Source organism: Lissotriton helveticus, chromosome 5_1, assembly GCF_964261635.1.
Source record: "Lissotriton helveticus chromosome 5_1, aLisHel1.1, whole genome shotgun sequence".
NCBI classification, from domain to species: Eukaryota; Metazoa; Chordata; class Amphibia; order Caudata; family Salamandridae; genus Lissotriton; species Lissotriton helveticus.
The window spans coordinates 2,119,860,896-2,119,884,008 of record NC_136065.1 but is presented as its reverse complement, the minus strand read 5'-3'; the positions used below and the strand labels follow the sequence as shown (position 1 = coordinate 2,119,884,008).

At 48.2% G+C, this 23,113-nt stretch overlaps 1 protein-coding gene across 6 annotated transcripts in view; it reads left to right on the top strand.

The window, feature by feature from the left end:
- Positions 1 to 23,113, top strand: part of PRRC2B (proline rich coiled-coil 2B) — a 549,871-nt gene that overhangs the window by 457,813 nt on the left and 68,945 nt on the right. For all 6 annotated transcript variants that reach the window (XM_078646193.1, XM_078646192.1, XM_078646191.1 and 3 more), the window contains one exon: positions 14,232 to 14,381. In XM_078646193.1, the coding sequence (XP_078502319.1) occupies positions 14,232 to 14,381 (150 nt within the window). The remainder of the gene's footprint in view (positions 1 to 14,231; positions 14,382 to 23,113) is intronic.

The following is a 23,113-nucleotide window of genomic DNA, read 5'->3' as shown; positions in this document are numbered from 1 at the left end:
GTTGCACAGGGGGTGGGGGTCCGGTAGAAATTAGGGAAATACTTATAAAATATGGTTTTATAAGCCCTGGTGCTACAAAAGTGGCGCAAGTCATTTTCCCCATTGCAAACCACATGGCCCATAGGCTAACATGGTAGGAAGTGATTGATTAATAAATATTGATAGGAGAGGACTAGCCGGACCCTTCAAAGACTTCCCAGAATGGTCGTAGTAAATCCAACAATATTATATTGTTGAATTTCTCCTAAAGTGTACATACAATAAGTTATGAGACTTTCTTGTTTGTAAGTCCAAATTCAGCCTTTCAGTGGTCTGCCCTGATTGGTCAGATTTAAGTGGATTAGCCAGGCTGCTGGGAGGGCAGTGATCTGTTCTATAGGAATTCCAGGCCAGGAGGTGGCGTCGTAAACTACGCTCTTCAAAGGCAAGAGGGGAGGCCTGGGTTTTAGTCCACAATGACAGTCATGACCCAGAGTCAGGACTAGGCTTAAGAAAGGAATTTGCAGATGTTACTGGGATGGTCCATGGAAATGAGATATCCCAGGGGGTGTGTTTAGCCAGCTCTTACCTCCTTGCTGGAAAATCAGCCATTATGGATTTGGAAGGATGATGCATTCTGGGACAAACTAATGACACACTCCACAGGATGTGGTCATAACTAGGAGTTGCTGCCCTGCTCTCATTGGCCAGCAGTGACCTGGTGCTTGACCCAGAGAATTTTGAATAAGTATCTGAGAGGGGCAGAGCCCTCCAGATCTGCTGCTTGAAACTGAATGAAGCAAGAAGTGCCCTGCTGAAGGTTTTGCTGTGTGCAAGGAACTCTAAGGCATGCCCTATGAAGACTGCACCCTCTGAAACTACAGCCCTGTGGATTACCTTGCTGCCAAAAGACTCAAGAGTGGAAACTCCCTGCAAGCTACAGGTTAACAGAGCTCACCTGGACAGCCCCACAAAGAATTCCAAGCCTGGAGCACAGTTGATTTGTAAGGGGTTTTGTTCAAGTGGATTGCGGAATTGAAGTTTCACACTTTCAAGGACCCTCTTGGAGATTCCAGAACCTTGGATTGCGTGTTGGATACTTTGGGACTTGCAAGCAGAACGCCAGGAAGGTGTTCTAACTGGACCCCGCTTGCTGAAGAAGGCAGCCCACTGCAGTGGTGAGAATTCTTCAGAACAATTTATAAAGGTGTGTCCCTGACAGAGCAAACAAAAAGACTTAAAGGGGCGCTGTTGGTTTCTCAGCACTAGAAAGTGACTAATCTTTAAAAATTCATATCTCAGGTTCCCTACAGTGGATTATTTTCGTTTTGGTGTCATTTAAAAGATAAAAATATTACCTATTTTTATAAATTGGTGTTGGATTTTTATTTTGTGTTGTGTCTTAATTATTTACTGAAATGGTGTTTTTAAATGCTTTACATACCTGTCTTTGAAGTTAAGCCTGTCTGCTCGCAGCCACGTTACCAAGGGTTGAGCAAAGGAATAATTTTCTAAGACCTATGCTGAGTCCTATCATGTGTTAGTGGCCTTATTGCCAGTGGCAGGCCTACATTTGCCCCTACCAATAACCCACTTTCCAACAGCGACGGCGCACCCCATCGCCATTTTCGTTGGTGGGGAGCCAGGGTGGGCTCCTGGCACCCCTTGGGGGCATTGTCACGGGGAGCGTGTCGACGCTTCCCAGCTTTACTTCTCCTTTGAGGCAGCCTCCGGGACCTGACCCACCCCGGCGGCATCTCCGAGACCGGCGGTGAAGCCCCATGCACTTCGTCTGTCTTATCATGGGTCAAAGGTCGTCTACCTTCCGGGGGGCCATATCTCAGCCCCTGGGGGTCCGATCTGCCCCATTTTCGCGTCTTCTTGCTCCTGGTGGCGTCCCCCAGCCACTGGGAGCACTCTCCTTCGCCCTCCCGGTCTCCAAGAGGGGGCATTCTGCAGGGAGCGGTCTTCACTGGCTCCCTGCGCCTCTTCTCCCTGCGCAGAGGCCCCTGCTTCTGCGCACCAGTCCTGGGCGCTTCTTCTGGTGCTGTTCGGGGCCTGGGTGACAGTCAGGGGGTCTCTCCTTCCAACTGCCCATTGCCAGGCTCCAGCACCTTCCGCCTCGGCAGACCACAACCCAGAGAGAGCTTCTCTTCCTGTGCAAGTACTTTTTAAAAGTTGAGTAGGAGGCTGGTAGGAAGTCTCTGTGTGTCCTATAAAACAGCAACGCATCACTTCCCTGTCCCTGATCCCTCCTTGTCCAGCCTCTGGGTTTGTTCAAAATGGCGTCGTCCAGTGTCTCTGGCCACATGGCCTCTGAAACCAAACTCATTCCCCCCTTACTGCCTTCACCGTGGTTCAGCTTGGTGCTTGGCACCCAGTGACAGCAGTTGATGCATTGGCTTGTAGCTCCACATATCTTTTCTCCTTGGAGGGAAGATCTTTGCTCTGGGAAGAAAGGTCATTAATCTAACCTGCCATAGCCAGACCCCAGCCAGGGACTCTGAGAAATATGACATTTCTGGACGACCCAAAAGCAGTACAAATATGACTTTGGACTCTGCAGAATACTTATTTTCACCTACACTACAATGGTCTTTAGTGCGTGTTTGGAATCTGTAGGCTTTGTGGAAGTCATTTTTAGCCATGGGCCCCACATCCCCTTGGGGAATAATGAAGTGAAAACACAGTAAAACACACTGACTTTCCCTGGCATGGTCAGGGTATAAAGCCTATTCCATGTCACCACCGAATTCTGCATATGTCCTGCCACACCATTCAATTTGTACCTGCTCCTGGACTGCGCACGCTAGGAATCGCCCCTGCGCCGCCCCCACACGTGTGCACACGCCTGTACACGTGTCTGCATGTAACCAGCCCGGTGCCCCATACTCCAGCTGCTGCGCAGCAGCCTAGTCAAGCCAGGGAGAAACCAGTAAAATCTCCATGCAGTCTCCTTCATGAGGAGTTCACTGTGGGTGAGTCCCAGATTATGAGTCTCCCCCACAGTAAAAGCTCAACAATTCGGTGCTCAAAAAGCGAAAAATCCGGGCGGCTCCTAGTGTCAGAACCATCTTCTAACAACTGGGATGAGATGGAGCAACTGTTCCAATATCGCCCAGATGAACACATAGCTAAGGCACAGCAGTTAGTTGAAGAGGGGAAACTGATCTCAAACCCCTCAATCAGATATGCTTTAGACACAGCTGACACTGCAGATAGTGAAATCAATATGAGCCTTCTCCTTAGAAGGCATGAATGGGTTAGGATATCTGGTTTTAAGGCTAAAGTTCAACAGTCCATTTTGACTACTGCTTTTAATACGGAACTCCTGTTTGGTCCTGTAGTCGACCAATCCTTGGAAAAGATGAAAAAGGACACCGTAGTGGAAAAATCTGTGGCAGCGCTCCAGTTCCCATCCAATAGAGGCTCCTTTCGCTCCTCAAGGCAACAACCAATCCTTTCCCTCTAAAGGTTTCTATAGAAGAAACCATGCCAAAGGTAGGGGTGAAGGTGCCACACCACGTAACACCCCTTCACCTAATAAACACTGACTTGCCCACACCTCCCCCCGATCACATAACACCTGTCGGGGGGAAGACTTCAACATTTTCTCCCCATCTGGCAATCTATAACAACTGACAAATGGCTGCTCAACCTTATCCAACATGGTTATTGCCTGGAGCTCACGTCCAGTCCACCAAACATCCCCCCTCGCGTTCACAAACTGTTGTCAGTCCATTTGCAGTTACTCAAACAAGAGGTGCAATCTCTCCTACAAAAGGGAGCCATAGAACCAGTTCCGTTTCAGTACCAAGGTTCAGGGGTTTACTCTCTTTATTTTCTAATACCCAAAAAGGATGGTTCCTTAAGACCAATTTTGGATCTGAGATAAACCAGTACATACTCTCAGAATATCTCCATATGGTAACGCTTCAACACGTTCTTCCTCTCCTACAGCAAGAATATTTTTTGTCCACACTGGACTTAAAACGCTTATGTTCACATTCCCATTCATCCAGCTCATCGCAGATATCTCAGATTTGTGATAACAGGCAAACACTGTCAGTTCAGAGTACTTCCATTTGTAGTGACTGCTGCTTCCAGGGTATTTACAAAAGAACCTAGCAGTAGTAGCAGCTCATCTCAGGAGACAACAAATTCATGTCTTCTCGTACCTAGACGACTTGCTCCTCAAAGCCAGCACACACCAAAAATGTTTACAACACTCTGACTATGCTGCACCTACGCCACCCATTGGGTTTTTACGGTCAACATTCAAAAGCCTCAGTCTTCACAGATACAATCTTATCAACACTCACCCATCTCTAGCCTTCCCCAATGCAGCCAGAATTTCCAATATCCAAACAATTCCCCAGTTCCAAGCCAACCAAACCTTGCCAGCCAGGACTATCATGTGGCTATTGGGAAGGATGGTGTCCGGCATTGCAGTAGTACCTCATGCAAGACTACACATGCGTCCATTACAAGAACACTTCGCACGTCAGTAGAATGTCAAAGGGTCAATAAACCCATTTAGTGTCGGTAGACCACTGCAACCATCCCTCTCTGCAGTGGTGGAACCCCCACAATATCAAAAGGGCAGCCTTTCATCAACCCTGTTTCACAAGTCCTGCTAACAGCAGGCGCATCTCCATTACACAATTCAAGGTCTCTGGGACGACAAACACAAACGTCTTCACCTCTACTATCTAGAGCTTCTAGCAGTGTTTCTAGCGCTGAAAGCTTTTCAGTCTCCTCTCACAGGCAAAGTTGTCCTAGTCCGCACAGACAACATGACCGCGATGTACTATATACAAAAACAAGGGGGTGGGGAGAGACACTCTTCAACTGACATGCCTGTCTCAGACAATTTTGAAATGGGCAATCTATCACAAGATTTACCTTCTGACAGAACACCTACGGGAAGTGAACAATCAAATTGCCGACCTTCTCAGTAGAAGGAGGTAGCAAATACACAAGTGGGAACTTCATCCCCCAGTTCTCCTTTCATGCTTCCAACAATGGGGATACCCACAAATAGATCTGTTTGCCACTGTAGACCACGTGCAATGTCCAAACTTTGCATCCAGATTCCCACGCCATCCAAGGGCAGTGCACTATGGATGAATTGGTCAGACATATTTGCCTACACTTTTCCCCCCTCTCCCACTCCTTCCGTTTATGGTTTGGAAACTCAGACAAACATCACACACTGATCTTGGTAGCTCCCACATGGGCCCGTCAACCGTGGTACACCACCCTGTTGGAGCTCTCAGTAGTTCCACATCAAAAGCTACATCTCGCCTCCAGTCTCCTCACTCAGAACCATGGAGAAATCAAGCATCAAAATCCCAAGGAACTCAACTTAGCGATTTGGCTCCTGAAGTCCTAGATTTTGAATATTTAAATTTGCCAACAAATGAAAGGAAGCTGGAAAACCTACTACCAGAGCTTGCAATGCAGCAAAATGGGAACAATTTGTTTTACCTCTAACAAAATTCAACCTTAGATGCTTCTGTTCAGAACCTTCTCTCTTACCTGCGCTAGTTTCCACATCTATTTGGTTGCACCTTGCAGCAGTAGCTGCATATTGGTAAAACAGACAGCATTTGTCTTTGTTCAATGTTCCTGTCATCAAAGCCTTTATGGAGGGATTGAAGAGTTACACCACCAAGAATTCCAAAGGCACCAGTGTGGAATCTTAATGTTGTACTCGCAAGACTTATAGGTCCACCCGTTGAGCCACTACCCAAGTGTCCTTTGCAGTTTCTCTCATGGAAAGTTGCATTTCTAATTGCAATTGCTTCATTAAGAAGAGTTGGTGAGCTACAGGCATTAACCTTAGAAGAACCCTTCTTTCCGCTCCATAAAGATGGGGTCGTTTTTCGCACCAGTTTCAGATTTTTCCCCAAAGTGGTTTCTGCTTTTCATAATAATCCATTAGTTGAGTTACCTGTGTTTTTTTCCTCAAACTGATTCAGTAGCAGAACAGCTCTCCACACACTTGACGTCCGAAGTGCTTTATTGTAGTAAATTGAAAGAACAAAAGATTTTCGTAAAGTAAAGCAACTGTTTGTTTCGTTTACACCACCTCACAAAGGCAATCCTTTTTCTAAATCTGGCATTTCAAGATGGATTAAGTGCATTCAAACTTGCTTCGCAAAAGCTAAAAACTTTATCTATACCCCTATAGAACATTCCACTAGCAAAATAGGGGCATCTATGTCCTTTTTATGTAACATTCCTATAGCTAACATGTGTAAAGCAGCAACGTGGTCTACACCACACACATTTACCAAACACTATTGTGTGGATGTACTGGCACGCCAACAAGCCAATGTAGGGCAAGCGGTGCTAAAAACACTTTTCCAGACAACTGCAATATCTACTGGTTAGGCACCGCTTTGGGAAAATACTGCTATATAGTCTGTGCAAATCATGTGTATCTACAGCACACATGCCCAAACGGATTATGTTACTAACCAGGAAGCATCTGTTCTTGGCATGTAGAGCTGTAGATTCACATGGCTCACCCTCCTCCACGGGCACCGGTAGTTGTTGCAGTTCTCATTATTTTCATTATCCATGCATGGACATCTATATTGTACACTTCCTAACTCTCACCCTTTTGCGGGAAAACTGTCCGACAATGAAGTCTGACCATGCGCACGATCTTCGAAAGGAGGAGTTCCCTTACCTCGTGACTGGAAAGACTTTTTCGAATAAAAACAACTTGCAAACATCCGTGTAGGAGAGTAGGGTCTGCAATCCTGTGATCACCCAGATTTTTGCTTTTTGCTTCACTGGTTTACGACTTTCCCTGGCTGTGGGCCTGCTAATCAGACCCACAGCCTTGCTGTTCTCTCTATTCAATCAATCAATCAGTGACACTTATATAGCGCGCTACCTACCCGTAGGGTCTCAAGGCGCTGGGGGGGGGGGGGGGGTGCCGCTACTGCTCGAACAGCCAGGTCTTCAGCTTCTTCCTGAAGGCGAGGTGGTCTTGGGTCAGGCGCAGGTCGGGAGGGAGGGAGTTCCAGGTCTTGGCGGCCAGGTAGGAGAAGGACCTTCCTCCCGTAGTCGCTCTTCGGATGCGGGGGACGGCGGCGAGGGCGTGGTTGGCTGATCGGAGGTGGCGATTGGGCGCGTAGAAGTTGATTCGGCTGTTGAGGTAGCTCGGTCCCTGGTCGTGTAGGGCTTTGTGTGCGTGGGTGAGGAGGCGGAAGGTGATTCTTTTGTTGACGGGGAGCCAGTGGAGGTCTCTCAGATGTCCGGTGATGTGGCTGGTTCGTGGGATGTCGAGGATGAGTCTGGCTGAGGCGTTCTGGATCCGCTGGAGTCTCTTCTGGAGCTTGGCGGTGGTACCGGCGTAGAGGGCGTTGCCGTAGTCCAGTCAGCTGGTGACGAGGGCCTGGGTGACGGTCTTCCTGGTCTCGGTGGGGATCCACCAGAAGATCTTCCGTAGCATGCGTAGGATGTTGAAGCACGCCGAGGAGACGTTGTTTACTTGCCTGGTCATGGAGAGGGAGGAGTCCAGGATGAAGCCCAGGTTGCGTGCATGGTCTGTCGGTTTGGGTGCGGTGCCCAGGGCGGGAGGCCACCAGGAGTCGTCCCAGGCGGAGGGTGAAGAGCCCAGGATGAGGACCTCCGTCTTGTCAGAGTTCAGTTTCAGGCGGCTGGTCGTCATCCACTCGGCTACCTCTTTCATCCCTTCGTGCAGGTTGGCTCTGGCGGAGGCGGGGTCGTTGGTCAGGGAGAGGATCAGCTGGGTGTCGTCGGCGTAGGAGATTATGCTGAGGTTGTGTTTGCGTACGATGGCTGCGAGGGGGCTCATGTAGGCGTTGAAGAGGGTGGGGCTCAGAGATGACCCTTGAGGGACGCCGCAGATGACTTTGGAGGCCTCTGACTTGTACGGTGGTAGGCGGACTCTCTGTGTTCTTCCGTTGAGGAAGGAGATGATCCATTCCAGCGCCTTGTCCTGGATTCCGACGTTGCTGAGACGCTGTACTAGGGTGCGGTGGCAGACAGTGTCGAATGCCGCGGAGAGGTCTAGGAGGATGAGGGCCGCTGTTTCTCCCTTGTCCATCAGGGCTCGGATGTCATCGGTGGCGGCGATGAGGGCGGTCTCGGTGCTGTGATTGGCTCGGAAGCCTGACTGTGAGGGGTCGAGGGATCCGTTCGTCTCGAGGAAGGCGGCCATCTGCTTGTTGACGGTCTTCTCGATGACTTTGGCTGGAAACGGGAGGAGCGAGATGGGGCGGTAGTTCTTGAGTTCGGTGGGGTCCGCTGTTGTTTCTTGAGGAGAGCGCTGAGTTCGGCGTGTTTCCAGCTCTCAGGGAAGGTGGCGGTGTCGAAGGAGGTGTTGATGATGTCCCGCAGGTGGGGTGCGATGACAGCGTCGGCCTTGTTGAAGACGTGGTGAGGGCAGGGGTCGGTCGGTGATCCGGAGTGGATGGAGTTCATTGTGCGTATGGTGTCTTCGGTGCTGATCGGGGTCCAGGCGTGGAGGGTGGTGGTGGGGGGTGGTTGTTCGGTCCTGGTGTGCGTTGGTTGGTTGTTGAAGCTGTTGTGTATGTCCGAGATCTTGTTGTGGAAGTATGAGGCGAGGGAGTTGCAGAGGTCTTGCGATGGGGTGATGTCGTTGTTTCCTGTGCTGGGGTTGGAGAGCTCTTTCACGATGTTGAAGAGCTCCTTGCAGTTGTGTGCGTTGTTGTCCAACCGGTCCTTGAAAGCTGTTTTCTTGGCGGCGCGGATCAGCTGGTGGTGCTTCCGGGTGGCAAGCTTGAGGGAGGTCCTGTTGTCCGGTGTAGGTTCCCTTCTCCAGACTTTCTCGAGGGCTCGGCAGTTCTTCTTGGAGCTCTTGAGTTCGTCGGTGATCCACGGGGCTTTCTTGCTGCCGGGTCTGCTGGGCGGGGTCCTCAGCGGAGCGAGCTCGTCCGCGCAGTTGCTGATCCACTTCGTGAGGTTGTCGGCGGCCTGGCTGGGGTTCGCTGAGCTGGCAGGAGGGTGCTGGCTCAGGGAGGTGGCGAGCTGGTCTGCTGTGATCTTGTTCCAGCTTCTGCGGGCGGCCTGTTGCTGGTGGCGGTGGGTCGTCGTTCTCTTGAAGGTGAAGTGGACGCAGCTGTGGTCCGTCCATTGGAGCTCTGTGGCGTGGCTGAAGTCGATGTCTGGGCTGGAGGAGAAGACTGCGTCCAGTGTGTGTCCGGCGAGGTGGGTGGGGGTGGACACCAGTTGCTTGAGTCCAAGATTGGCGAGGTTGTCGAGCAGAGTGCTGGTGTTGCGGTCGTTGTTGTTTTCCAGATGGAAGTTGAGGTCGCCTAGGAGGATGTAGTCAGCGGAGGGGAGGGCATGCGGGCTGACGAAGTCGGCGATGTCCTCGCTGAATTGTGTGCGTGGTCCCGGGGGTCGGTAGATCAGGGTGCCTCTGAGGGTGGTGTTCGGGCTGGTGTGGATCTGGAAATGCAGGTGTTCGGCGGTGGTCAGGGTGTTGTCGGTGCTGGTCGTGAGACGGATGGTGTTCCTGTGGATGATGGCGATGCCTCCTCCCATCTGGTTGGCATTGCGGTCCCTCCGGACGATCTTGTAGCCCTCCGGGAGGGCGATGGCGATGTCGGGAGCTGAAGAGGCGTTCATCCAGGTCTCCGTGAGGAAGGCAACGTCAGGGGCTGTGGTGTCGAGCAGGTTCCAAAGCTCGATGGCGTGTCTGTGGACGGAGCGGGTGTTGAGCAGGATGCACTTGAGGTGGGTGCTGCTGGTGTTCGACTTGGCGGGTACTGGTGCGAGGCTGGTCCGGATGCAGGTGAACTTGCAGGCGTGGCAGCTGAAGGGTCCGTGGGTGCGCCGTGGAGTGGCTTGGTGGCATTCTGGGAGTCGGCCGGTGTTGAGTGCGATGAGGGTGGCGGCGGAGTACGTCAGGCGGGTCGGCCGGGGTCTTCGGGGGCCAGGGGTCCTGGCGCTGGTCGCGATCCGGTCGCGGACGGGCGCAGACGGGCTTACCTTTGGCGCGCCTTCGGCGCACAATCGGCGCGCCCGCTGCGCGTGACCGCTGCGCGTGACCGCTGCGCGTTCGCACGGTCGCCATATAAAGGCGAAGTGCGCGGGTGGGCGGAGCAGCTGGGAGGCGGGAGCGGGGAGGGAACAGAATGAAAAAGGGGCGGGGCTTGCGGTGGTTGCGGGAAGCGGGGAGGGAAGGCGGCGATGTAGGCGGGCAAACAGGAGGGACACAAGCTGGAAAGATAAACAGGCAAAATATACTTTATCAAGCACAGATGGCGAACAAAACAAAGGCTAAAGAAACGCTAACACGGGCAGGGAATACAGATGGCAAGCACAAATGGCGAACAAAACAAAGGCAAAACAGACGCTAACACGGGCAGGGAATACAGATGACAAGCACAAATGGCGAACAAAACAAAGGCAAAACAAACGACAACGGAGTCAGCCGGCGGCGAGGCAGGCAGCGCGGCAGGGACAAGGCTGAGGGGCACACGCAGCAGCTGGTGGCCGTGCGGCGCGGGGGTGTCCCACAAGTCCCACAAGCGGGGGTGTCCCACAAGTGGGGTCACACTTACCTGTGTCGCACGGTCGCCATATAAAGGCCAAGTGCGCGGGTGGGCGGAGCAGCTGGGAGGCGGGAGCGGGGAGGGAACAGAATGAAAAAAGGGGCGGGGCTTGCGGTGGTGGCGGGAAGCGGGGAGGGAAGGCGGCGATGTAGGCGGGCAAACAGGAGGGACACAAGCTGGAAAGATAAACAGGCAAAATATACTTTATCAAGCACAAATGGCGAACAAAACAAAGGCTAAAGAAACGCTAACACGGGCAGGGAATACAGATGGCAAGCACAAATGGCGAACAAAACAAAGGCAAAACAGACGCTAACACGGGCAGGGAATACAGATGACAAGCACAAATGGCGAACAAAACAAAGGCAAAACAAACGACAACGGAGTCAGCCGGCGGCGAGGCAGGTAGCGCGGCAGGGACAAGGCTGAGGGGCACACGCAGCAGCTGGTGGCCGTGCGGCGCGGGGGTGTCCCACAAGTTGTACCCAGGTACTGAATTGGCACTGGGCCCTCTCTTGTGTCCCTGTACCCAGGGCAGATGTGCACCCAGAGGTCTCCCAGGGGCTGCAGCATGTATTATGCCACCCCTGGGCTGACTAACCAAACAGACACAACTGGCTGCTTGACAGCTGGGAGCAAGGTGGTGTAATCACCCTTTGCTTTAGATATAGTATACCTATATCTAAACCTAGAATGGGCACACAGATCTCCTATCAGTCACTCCTATGGCAGGCCTTAACAATCCTGAAGGCAGAGTGCTTGGAATCGTGTGAGATGGTGCTCTGGCATGAGCTGAGCCTGTCTGCGGCTTTCGGGATCTATCCCTTAGCCGTTTCCATGATAGCGTCAGACCATATACTCTTAAGTGCCTTATAATCCTCGCGGTTATGGTAACTTTGGTCTGACAATATCTAAACATGTCGTGTAAGGTGTCATACGCTTTGGAATACTACCCCCTCGCCAGTTCTGGCGACGGGGGTAGCATTCCACCCCTCCAGAGGGAGAAGACATGTTGGTAGCCTGTAAACCCGGTTAAAGTTGAACATAGCCTCAGCTCCTCAAAATGGATGCTGCCACCGAGACACAAGTCTGCCCTCCTGCTGCTGGGAGTCCTTCCAGCGCGGGAGGCTTGGACAAAGGGTTTCCTGTCAGGGGCGGTGCTAGCACCATCCCAGACAGGGTTTTGTGTATCCCAGATAGGCAGGGCTATAGAGGAAGGTGACTGCAAGTGGCACCCCGGTGCTCACTGTGCATATGCTGCTCAAACCAGTTCCTGGGGCACACCAGCCCCTGAGCTGGGGAGAGACCGGACAAAGGAGAGGGGTGTAACCACCCCCCTCCTAGTCCCACCCATAGGGCAGGACTTAGTCGCGTGCCAGCCCCTTTTCTCAGGATAAAAGTAGGAGCAGGCCCCCTTCCAAATCAGATCATCTTTGAATCCTGAACATACTTTCTACGAAAGGAACTCAAGACTTCTTCTCAAGATTTCTCCCTTGTGACTAAGGAGTAGTCACCCTGCAGCAGCAGGCACCAACTAAGTATCTTGCGGTTTGCTAAGACGTCCTTCCTCCGGAACCAGACTGACCAGCACGACGAGACCCGGACTCCCTGCCCTCTCTGACCTCAACCTGCCTCTACAGCACAGCTGAGAACCGTGGGTGCGACGAGACCAGAGGACCCGGCGACCATCAGAACCAGCACGACACTGAACCAGCACGACCACCGAGGGACCCTCGAGTGGGTGCACTGGGGTAAGAGAAGCCCCAACCCCAAGCAGCACGAGCACCGAAGTCCAGCCCCCCAGCATCCACCAGATCTGCGTGGGGCCCTTTTGCTTCTGTGTTTCTTGCCACGTTGTCCGGTCACTTGCCCGTTGGCTAGTGACCCTCCAGACGACGTCCTACGTTTGTTTCACTGCTGGTCTAGCTCCTCTAGACTGGCCCTTGTCTCCTCTTGAAGGGGAACTTCCTCGGACCCTCCTGGTCCACCCCAGACGCCATTTGGTGTCTCCACGTGGGCTTGCCTTAGCCAAGGCCTGTTGCCTCCTTCAACGGATCCAGCATCGCCAGCAGCAGACATCCGACGTGGGACAGCTCGCAGACCTCCAGCCTGGTCGACATCCTCGCCCTGGTCCGTGCAGCAGCAGAATCCAGTGTCACCTCTTCACCTGGCTGAGTGACCTCGTCCGGTGCCATCCTGGTGCCCACCTAATCACTGGCTAGTGATTCAGAACTTGGTCCCCTCTGCTTACAGGTACTCTTCTTCAACTGATCCAGTCCTTGGATCAGCCCGGAACATCTTCACTGGTCGCCTGCCAGCAACTCTTACTTCAGACTCCTGGTTCGTCAACGAGGTTTCCCGACGACACTTGAACCCTATGCAGCCGCAGCCCCTGGGCTAGGTAAACCGAGTACCACGGTGCTCCAGCGTAGATCCACTCTCTAAGTGTCTAGATCCACTTTCGTTTTTGACCTACCTAGTCTGGTTCGCCCGAGAACACTAACTTTTGCATTTACTAGTACCCATAGACTTTGTCCCGCATTACGCGTGAGTTTCCACTCTGCACACGACGTCCCTAGGCCTCCTGCTTCTAATCCAAGGGTTCAGCATTGTAGGTCCAGCGTTTCTAAAGTCTCAGAGTAGTACTTACCTGCTAGTAATTTCGCATTCCACTTTTGTAGTATATGGTTTTTCGTGCCCCTCGGGCATTTGTGTAAATTGTGCGACTTTCAGTATTTCTTTAAGTGTTTTGTATTGTGCTTAGCACTCTGTCCTCATAAAGAGTCCAGGGCTGTTGTGTTATAAATAAATATACTTTATTTTCATAACAACTTGTGTGGTGTCCTTTCACTTGGTGTTCAAGGGGTAAATGTGATGGTAAAACAGCTCGCTTAACACGCCCTCTAGAGTTTAGCCTAAAGACTGCGCGTGTCCATGCTACTAGGATAGCTGGTCTATCAGGTTGACTTACAACCAATCATCAATAAGGGTCGTTTGGACTGATACATAGTGATCACTAGAATAGTGAGCACTGCATATCAGGCCAACTTCTCACAATCCGGACCCAACCCTAGATGGCAGGAGTATGCAAAGCATGTGAATCTACAGCTCTACATGCCAAGAACAGATGCTTACTGGGTAAGTAACATACTCCTTATTCAGTATTTGTTCCCGTTCATCGATTCACATGCATTCACTGTCCTCCCTGTCAATGAGGCTACAGCTTAGTTAATTTAAATGCGATGAAAATCTGGCAAGCTAAGCCTCTGAACAGGATTGTAGCCCTGAGCCCCTCCTGCTGATTGGCTAGACTTCATGTCATAATAAAGGTCTGAGTGTTTATTGGTGTTTGTCCGCTAATTTTTAATGTTGATTTCTTCATTGGAATTGTTTTGCTAACATTTGCTACTGAGGGTTTCCACTATTATCAGTAGATAATACAAGCATATGAATCTATGAAATATACCAATGTTGCAGAACAGTAGCTACAGATAACTTTCTTCTGCCCCCTCTAGGCTGACAGTAGAACAATGAATGTTGATGTTTTGTTATAGTTATTTTGGTTTAGACATTAATCAGTTATTCATGCATCAGCTGCTAGTGAGGCATTGTCTCATTGCCTATTATGGTATGTTCAAATTCCCTGAATGTCAGACCAAAGTTAACCATATTTCTTCTGCTTGCTAGCTGCCGATGCCCCGCTACAGTTCTGGTCAGCAACCTCTTCTGTTACAGCAGTCCATCCAGCTTCCACAAGGGCAAAGCTTGTCTGTCGGTGCACCGCGGAGGATTATGCCCCCAGGGTCACAGCCCTCTGTCATGACTGGCAGCAGAGAGGTAAGGCAAATGAATATTTCTACCATGAAACTGTTTACCTGCAGCGTCATGTGATGTTTTAAAGCAAGTTTCCACCCCAGGCAGCTTCCTAAGCTGCATGCGTTGGAGCAGCTTAGTTTTCTTGATAGATATTATCTTATTACTAGTTAAATTGATGGGGTGGGGACAGAAGGAGCGGGCAGGGGTCAGGTGTTTAATAATTTACGGTCTGAAGTTGAAAGGCTTTCCTGGGTCTCCATCAAGCCTTACAGTTGAGTTATGAAAAATACTCCTTTTAGATTTTTCCAATGCTGCCACTTATGCTGCAACAAATACACCTATATGGTCTATAGCTCATGCCTTTCAAATATCTAGAAATCTGGGGGCTGCAAACCATGAGGCTTTTCTTTCATGAACTTTGTTAGAAAGAAGCAATATTAGGCACAACCATGTTGCAGGCAAAGCAGATATCTCTGAAAGATATGGTATTGTCGGATGAGGTCGAGCTGGAGATGGTAAAAGGGATAGAACAGACCCATAGGGGGCAGAAATCTAACGGCGAGAGTTTGGGGTCTGTGGATTTACATGTGGAGATCATACTTGCTGAAATGCTGGAGAAAACTATGGTGTTACTGAAATAACATACACTGACAGTGCCTCTTTGCTTGCTCTACGACTATTAAACTGCGATTGATGTCAAAACATTCAGCTGTCAAAATGGATAGTCCAAAGGGGAGATGAACATTACCTCCTTTAAAGAGGGTGAGTTGTTAATCTGTCTGAATGATTTACATCAAAAGAATGTGGCAGTGCTGAAAAACGTTTCATAAAACTTTGTGGCCTTTTAGAATACCTTCTAAGACACAGGACAACGGCCTCAGTGAAGACCTTTTTGAGGATTTAGGAGAGCCTCCCCCTAAAACTCCAGAACCTCAGGAGTTACAGGAAAAATGAATTGTGAAGTGTAAGAGCCATTAGAGAACATACGTGAGTAAGGGATAAAGAGGTCAATGCTGACTTCCCACAGGTGAAATATGTTCTTACTCATCAAGACTCTTGAGCAGTGATAAAAAAGGGCAGCCGAAACGTATGCCCTACAGCTAGAAGAACAAGCAGAAGCCAGCTTCTTGTGAGAGACTCTCCTCTCAACGCAAACAGTATCACTTTTTACACATTCGTCCAAACATTATGGATCAGGGTAAGGAAGCTCGGAGTCAGCATCTTTTAAGGGAGTCTCATCAAAAGCAAAGGAAAATATACAAGCCGTCAAATCATCATGCATTCCACTAATACCATTTGTAATGTTGCATATAAGAGCTGTATAGAAATGGTTTATGAATCAATGTTCATAGTCCGTAGGGAATTGGGATGATCTAGCACAAGCTGATGATGGGTATACTGGTGGACAGAGGAGAACATGATAGTAGCGATGTCCTTGTAGCCAGCAATGTGTACTTACCATGGCTGCAAGTGCATGTACACAAGAGGATCTCCAAAATTGGAGAGTGATGGACAACACAAGAGGCAGTCAAACATACTAGTGTGTTTGAACTGGAAACATGACGAACATTAAAGACATTTGACAAAGACGGAACAGGAAAGTTAGAGCAAGTTCAAATGAACACCCATCACCACCACAATATTTTACTTAAATTGAGATGGTCATATGCCCTTTCAAGGTTAACCCAACATGTTTGTCAATGGACGATACAAAATCATCTATTGATAGTTATGAACTTACCCGGAAAACAAAACATCGATACAGACAAACTCTACAGACAACAAGGGATCTCACTTGTATGGGAACTAGAAGGGTATAACTGATCTGTTCGAGGCATATGGGCTGCAGTCCACACACTTTTGCATTAGATCACCATCTGGTGGTGGGCCCGAATGATTACACTTTGTTGTTGTCTTGGAAGAGTCTTTATCTGCTGGGTGACTCCTCCCTTAGACCGTAGTGCGCATGGGTATCGACTCCATCCTCAGATTGTTTTTTTCCGCCATCAGGCTCTGATGTGTTTATCGTTCGGTCCCGTTACTGATCTCTTTTCCAATCCATAAATCAATCTACAACATCAAGATCGTCTTAGACACTGATTCAGGTTGCCTGCGTCGAAGAGAGGATCCACTTCTCCATTCCAGCACTCGTCGGGGCCGTTGGGCCCAACTGCGCCATTGGGCCTTTGGCTCATGGAAAGAACACCGTTCAAGAAGTGCCCTCAGTGTGGACAAGTTTCCCCACAACGACCAGCATGAGGTTTGCAACTTGTACTTGTCTCCAGAGCACGAGAGTCGAGACTGTGAGGCCTGCGCTTCGTTCCAGTCCAAGAAGACTATCGGGGACCGTCCAGCTCGAAGAGCTATGGAGCAGTCATCGTCGTCGACACCAGACCTCATCATAGACTAGGCACTGATCGAGGTAGATGTCGAAGAACAGCAAGAAGACGTCGCTTCCGAGGCAGAAGAGTCAGCTTCCGGAGCGGAGGATCGATCCGAAGATGATCTTTTTCCAGCTGGTCAACAGGTCGTGTTAAGAGCGTCGACCCTGTTCACCTCCCCATTCCGGGACAGGCTTCGGCTCCACCCCCACCTTCGGGTCCGGGTGCACACCGATCGAAAACTTCCAGCGCCCCGCCTTCAGGCTTAGCAGCGAAGAGTGTTAAAAAGCCTCTGGCCGACTCGGGCTCGAGTCAGACAGTCGGTCCTGAAAAACAGAAAGTGCTTAAGCCAAAGTCAGCACCCGCACCAAGAAACCCTCCGATACCGAGGGTTACCGAACTGAAACCGAAACCAAGTTCGGCACCAAGAGACGTTCCGAAACCAAGTTCGGCACTGAAAGAGGTTCCAAGGGTTATCGAAACAAAAACTACTTCGGTACCTAAAAAGTCAGACCCGAAAGCGGTTTCCATAACAAAACACATTTCGGCACCAAGAACGGACGAGTCTAAACACTCGGCAGTCAAAGCTTCGGATCCAAAAAGCGTAGATCCAAGAAAAAAGCAAGATAAATCTTCGTAATCGAAAGCAAGACCCGTTCCAAAGATAATAGACACTGTACAAACGAAATCTGACTGCTCCAAACAACATAAATCGATGCCGAACAAAGATTTACCTGTAGAAGAGCTTTTCCAGCCTGATGTAAGGCAAAAGACTCTGAAAATTCATCCACACACTGGACAAATATATACAGTGCCTGAAAAGAGGAAAATGGACTGTCCTAAAACATCTCCTGTTCCTCCAAAGAAGCATATTCAGACTTTACCCACAAAACCTCCTTCGCCACAAGTAGAAATATTAGTTCTCTTCCTGGGGATCCTCATCAACAGTCATAAGCATTAGAATGTTCCCGCCCATGCGCGGGACCCCGGAAACACTAAATTATATGTGCCCCACATATATATATATATATATATATATATATATATATATATATATATATATGTGTGTGTATATATATATATGTGTGTGTATATATATATATGTGTGTGTATATATATATATGTGTGTGTATATATATATATGTGTGTATATATATATATGTGTGTGTATATATATATATGTGTGTGTGTATATATATATATATATATATATGTCAGTCTCGTGAGCAAGGTCTTGGTTAAGACTGAAACGCGTAGAGTTGCTGCTGAGCTGTGATGAATAAAGAAACCTAAACCACTGATTTGGGAGTAATCACTGTGTTGAAAAATCGATTCCGGAGTGCACGAGCAAACTTCTCTACGGAGAAAAACAGGAATGCAATTTTACGGCGGGGCCCTGCCGTGGCTTGTTTGCACCGTCTAAGAGCGCCCAAAATAACCTGATCTCGGGCCAAAGGAGGATATATATATATATATATATATATATATATATATATATATATATATATATATATATATATATATATATATATATATATATATATATATATAAGCAATTGCAGCCAAATAAACATCAGAGCTGAATATGCAGTAAAGAATTTCCATTACATGAAAGAAATGCATTAGAAACATGAGAAACAACAGCAAAGCTTGTTTAGAAACTGTTTTAATGCTAAAAAAACAGTAGAAATTCTCATAAACCACTGAAAGCATAGAAAGCTCCCAAGCTGCATTGCAAACACCCAGTCTAAAAAGACTGAACAGCTAACCTGTAGCTGCATAGCAGTAAACTGACACTGTGCCTTTAAGGCACTCCTCTTATGGATACACTGTTAACATCACATAAAACCACTACCACACTGCCAATACTGAATGGAGTGGTAAGACATGCACCAGAAATATTTAAAGACCCAGTCAGGGTAATTACCACAGACTGGAAAAGAAATATAAAGCAGCTCCCTCTGATCCGGCATACATTAAGGGACAGTTGCCACTAGATTCACTGGTAGTGTCAAATGCGAGAAAGAGAGCCAACTCGCAGTCAACAGGGGATTCTCCACCCCCTGACAAAGAATCAAAGCTTCTAGATGCCTCAGGGAAGCACACACTATCACAAGCTGCTAATATATGGAGGATTGCTAACACTCAAGCTCTTTTAGCAAGATACGACAGAGCTCATTATGATGAGCTAGAGTCTCATGCAACACCTGCCAGAACAGTATAAGGCTAGGGCTGCTGATTTAATACAAGAGGGCAAGGTTATAACTAATACCTCCATAAGATGCGCACTAGACACTGCAGATACAGCATCTAGAGCAGTAAATACAGGGGTACTGTTGCGTAGGCATGCATGGCTAAGAATCTCGGGATTCAAACCAGAGGTACAAGCCAGTATACTAAATCAGCCATTTGACCAACATCTTTTCGGTCCAAATGAAGATCGTGCGCTAGAAAAATGAAAAAAGACACGGACAGGGCAAAATTAATGGGCGCTTTGCAAACACAGGCCCATAGACCTTCCTTTCGTCGCTCCTCCTATAGGGGTGCATCAAAAGGCTTCCAAGCTGACAATACCGCCTCTACTTACAAACAGGCCAACCAAACCTCACCCAGTAAGGGATACTATAGAGGAGGGTATAGAGGAAATAATAATGAGGCAGAGGCAACGCCTCTACTCCCAAACAGTGACTTCCCTTCCATCCCCCCAGACCATTCCACTCCGGTCGGGGGAATATTACAACAGTTCCTACCTGTCTGGAACTCCATCACCACAGACAGGTGGGTGAGACAAATAATTCAGTCAGGTTATTGCCTGGAGCTCACTTCCACTCCTCCAACAATACCAACCAGACAACGTCCTATGTCACAAGAGCACCTCTTACTACTAAGGCAAGAGGTAGAATCAGTACTGCAAAGGAATGCAATAGAACCAGTACCAAGGGAATACCAAAACACTGGTTTACTCCCTTTATTTTCTCATACCCAAAAAGAACGGGTCTCTCAGACCAATTCTAGATCTAAGACCCCTAAACCAGTACATACATTCAGACCACTTTCATATGGTCACATTACAACAAGTTTTACCGTTACTAGAAAAAGGGGACTTCCTTGCCAGATTAGACCTCAAGGTCGCCTACTTCCACATTCCCATTCATCAGTCTCACAGAAAGTACCTAAGATTCGTGCTAGAAGGTCAGCACTACCAATTCAAGGTGCTCCCCTTCAGAGTGACAACAGCACCTCGAGTATTCACAAAGTGCCTAGCGGTAGTAGCAGCACACTTAAGAAAGGGACAACATTTATGTATTCCCATATTTAGACGATTGGCTAATAAAATCTTAGTCATACAACCAATGTGTACAGCACACGAATCAAACAGTCTGCCTGCTGCACAAGTTGGGGTTTACAGTAAATCAAAACAAGTCACATCTACAACCGTCCTTATCTCAGCAGTACCTAGGGGCCACGATAGGTACCTCCAAGGCAGTAGCGTATCCCAACTTAAGATTACAAGCTATGCAGAATCTCATACAAAAATTCCAAGCACAACACTCACTACAAACTCGAGTGTTCATGCAGTTAATAGGAATGATGGCATCTTGCATTTTCATAGTGCCATAAGCAAGGCTACAAATGCGCCCCATACAAGAATGCTTGGCAGGTCAGTGGAATAGGCTCAACAAGAGATAACAGATCTGGTGGTGGTAGACGACCGGATGCATCGCTCTCTGCAAGGGTGGAACACCAAAAACCTTTCCAAGGGCCGGCCGTTTATAGAGCCAGTTCCACAAATAATACTGACCACAGACGCATCTCTCACGGGATGGGGAGCGCACTTACAAAGTCACACAGTACGAGGAATATGGACAATGAAACAAAGAGTACTTCACATAAATTATCTGGAGTTACTAGCAATCTTTCAAGCTCTAAAAGCATTTCAACATTACATATCAAACAAGGCTGTACTAGTCCGGACACAATATGACAGCAATGTATTACATTCAGAAGCAAGGAGGAACACACTCCCTACAGCTCTCCCGGCTGGCGCAGAGCATTGGGAGATGGGCCATTCCTCAAAACATTTTTCTGTTAGCAGAGCATCTACCAGGAGTCCACAATCAATTGGCAGATCTGTTAAGTCGTCGGAGACAGCAAATCCACGAATGGGAACTTCATCCTAAAGTTCTTCAGCCATTCTTTCAAATGTGGGGACAACCAGAGATAGATCTGTTTGCCACACAAAGCAACTCCAAATGCCTAAGCTTCGCCGCCAGGTACCCACACCCGTTATCCAAAGGCAATGCGGTATGGATGAACTGGTCAAACAAATTTGCGTACGCTTTTTCACCTCTCCCACTAATTCCATTGGTGGTACGCAAACTAAGACAACATTCTCTCACATTGATTCTAATAGCGCCAACGTGGGCGAGACAGCCATGGTACACAACGCTACTGCAGCTCTCTGTAGTACCACACCACAAACTAAAACTCTCCCCACATCTACTAACACAGAACCATGGCGAGATTATGCATCCAGAAACCATGCAGCTCAATCTAGCGATTTGGCTCCTGAGGTCTTAGAGTTTGGATATCTAAATTTACCTCCTGATTGCACGGATGTCATTAAAGAGGCAAGACGTCCTACCACTAGAGCATGTTATGCGGCAAAATGGAAACGATTTGTTGTATATTGTACAAATAACAACATCAACCCCTTAGATGTTTCAATTCAAAACTTCATATGCTATCTATTACATCTGCAAAGATCTAATTTAGCATACTCTTCAATTAGATTACATCTAGCGGCTATAGCGGCATATCTACAAAACAGACAACATTTGTCATTGTTTAGAGTACCTGCAATCAATGCGTTTATGGAAGGACTTAAACGAATAATTCCTCCGAGAATACCACCTTCTCCAGTCTGGAATTTAAATATTGTTCTCACAAGACTTATGGGTCCACCATTTGAACCATTGCATAAGTGTGAGTTACAGTTTCTTACATGGAAAGTTGCCTTTTTAGTAGCAGTTACATCACTACGAAGAGTGAGTGAGATACAGGCATTAACAATTCAAGAACCATTCATACAACTTCATCACAATAAACTGGTTCTTAAAACAAATCCAAAGTTTCTGCCAAAGGTCATTTCACCATTCCATCTCAACCAATCCATTGAGTTGCCAGTATTTTTTTCCACAACCGCAAACAGTTCCAGAAAGAGCTCTTCACACACTAGACGTAAACAGAGCAGTTCTATACTACATAGATAGGACAAAACCTTTTCGTAAAACTAAACAAATGTTTGTGTCCTTTTCGCCTCCACATAAAGGCAATTCGATTTCAAAATCAGGCATTGCCAGGTGGATTGTTAAGTGTATTCAAATTTGCTACCACAAAGCAAAATGCACTTTAACCATTCCTCCTGGGGCTCATTCTACCCGTAAGATAGGAGCATCTATGGCATTCTTAGGAAACCTACCATTAGATGATATCTGTAAAGCAGCTACATGGTCTACTACACACACATTTACAAAACACTATTGTGTAGATGTGCAGGCAAAACAACAAGCAAATGTGGGCCAGGCTGTACTGAAGACATTATTTCAAACTACTGCAACAGATGTGGGTGACCGCCGCCAAGGGAGAAACTGCTGTGCAATCTATGCAAAAGTGTGTGGTCTGCAGCCCATATGCCTCGAACGGAAAATGCTACTTACCAGTATGCATCTGTTCTTGGCATGTAGGGCTGCAGAACCACACGCCCAGCCGCCTTCCCGGCTACCTATATATGTTCCAGTATTATCTTATTTAAATTCACAATACATGGTCATCCTTATCTGTAATAATACAACTCCATCATTTGCCCAAAAGGCGAAAACAATCTGAGTATGGAGTCGATGCCCATGCGCACTACGGTCTAAGGGAGGAGTCGCCCAGCAGACAAAGAATCTTCCAAGACAACAGTGTAATCATCCGGGCCCACCACCAGATGGTGATCTAATGCAAAAGTGTGTGGTTCTACAGCCCTACATGCCAAGAACAGATGCATACTGATAAGGTGCATTTTCCTTTTAGGGAACATGACATTAGCAGATCGTGCAAAGCTGCTGGTCAACTCCACACACACCTTCACTAAGTTGACATTCAAGTTCACCAACCAGCTTTAGTTGACCGGTTTGCAAACGTGTTTCAAACATCTGCATCAGCTACTAACCAGCCGCCACTAAAACGGGGAGTTTTGCTTTTCAGTCAATGCGCAGCTTGTGATTTATAGTAGCACATATTAAAAGCGGAAAATCTAACCTTGTATCCATGTTTATTTGTAGTGCTGTAGATTTAGCTATACTCTCGCACCTCCACAGAGGCACG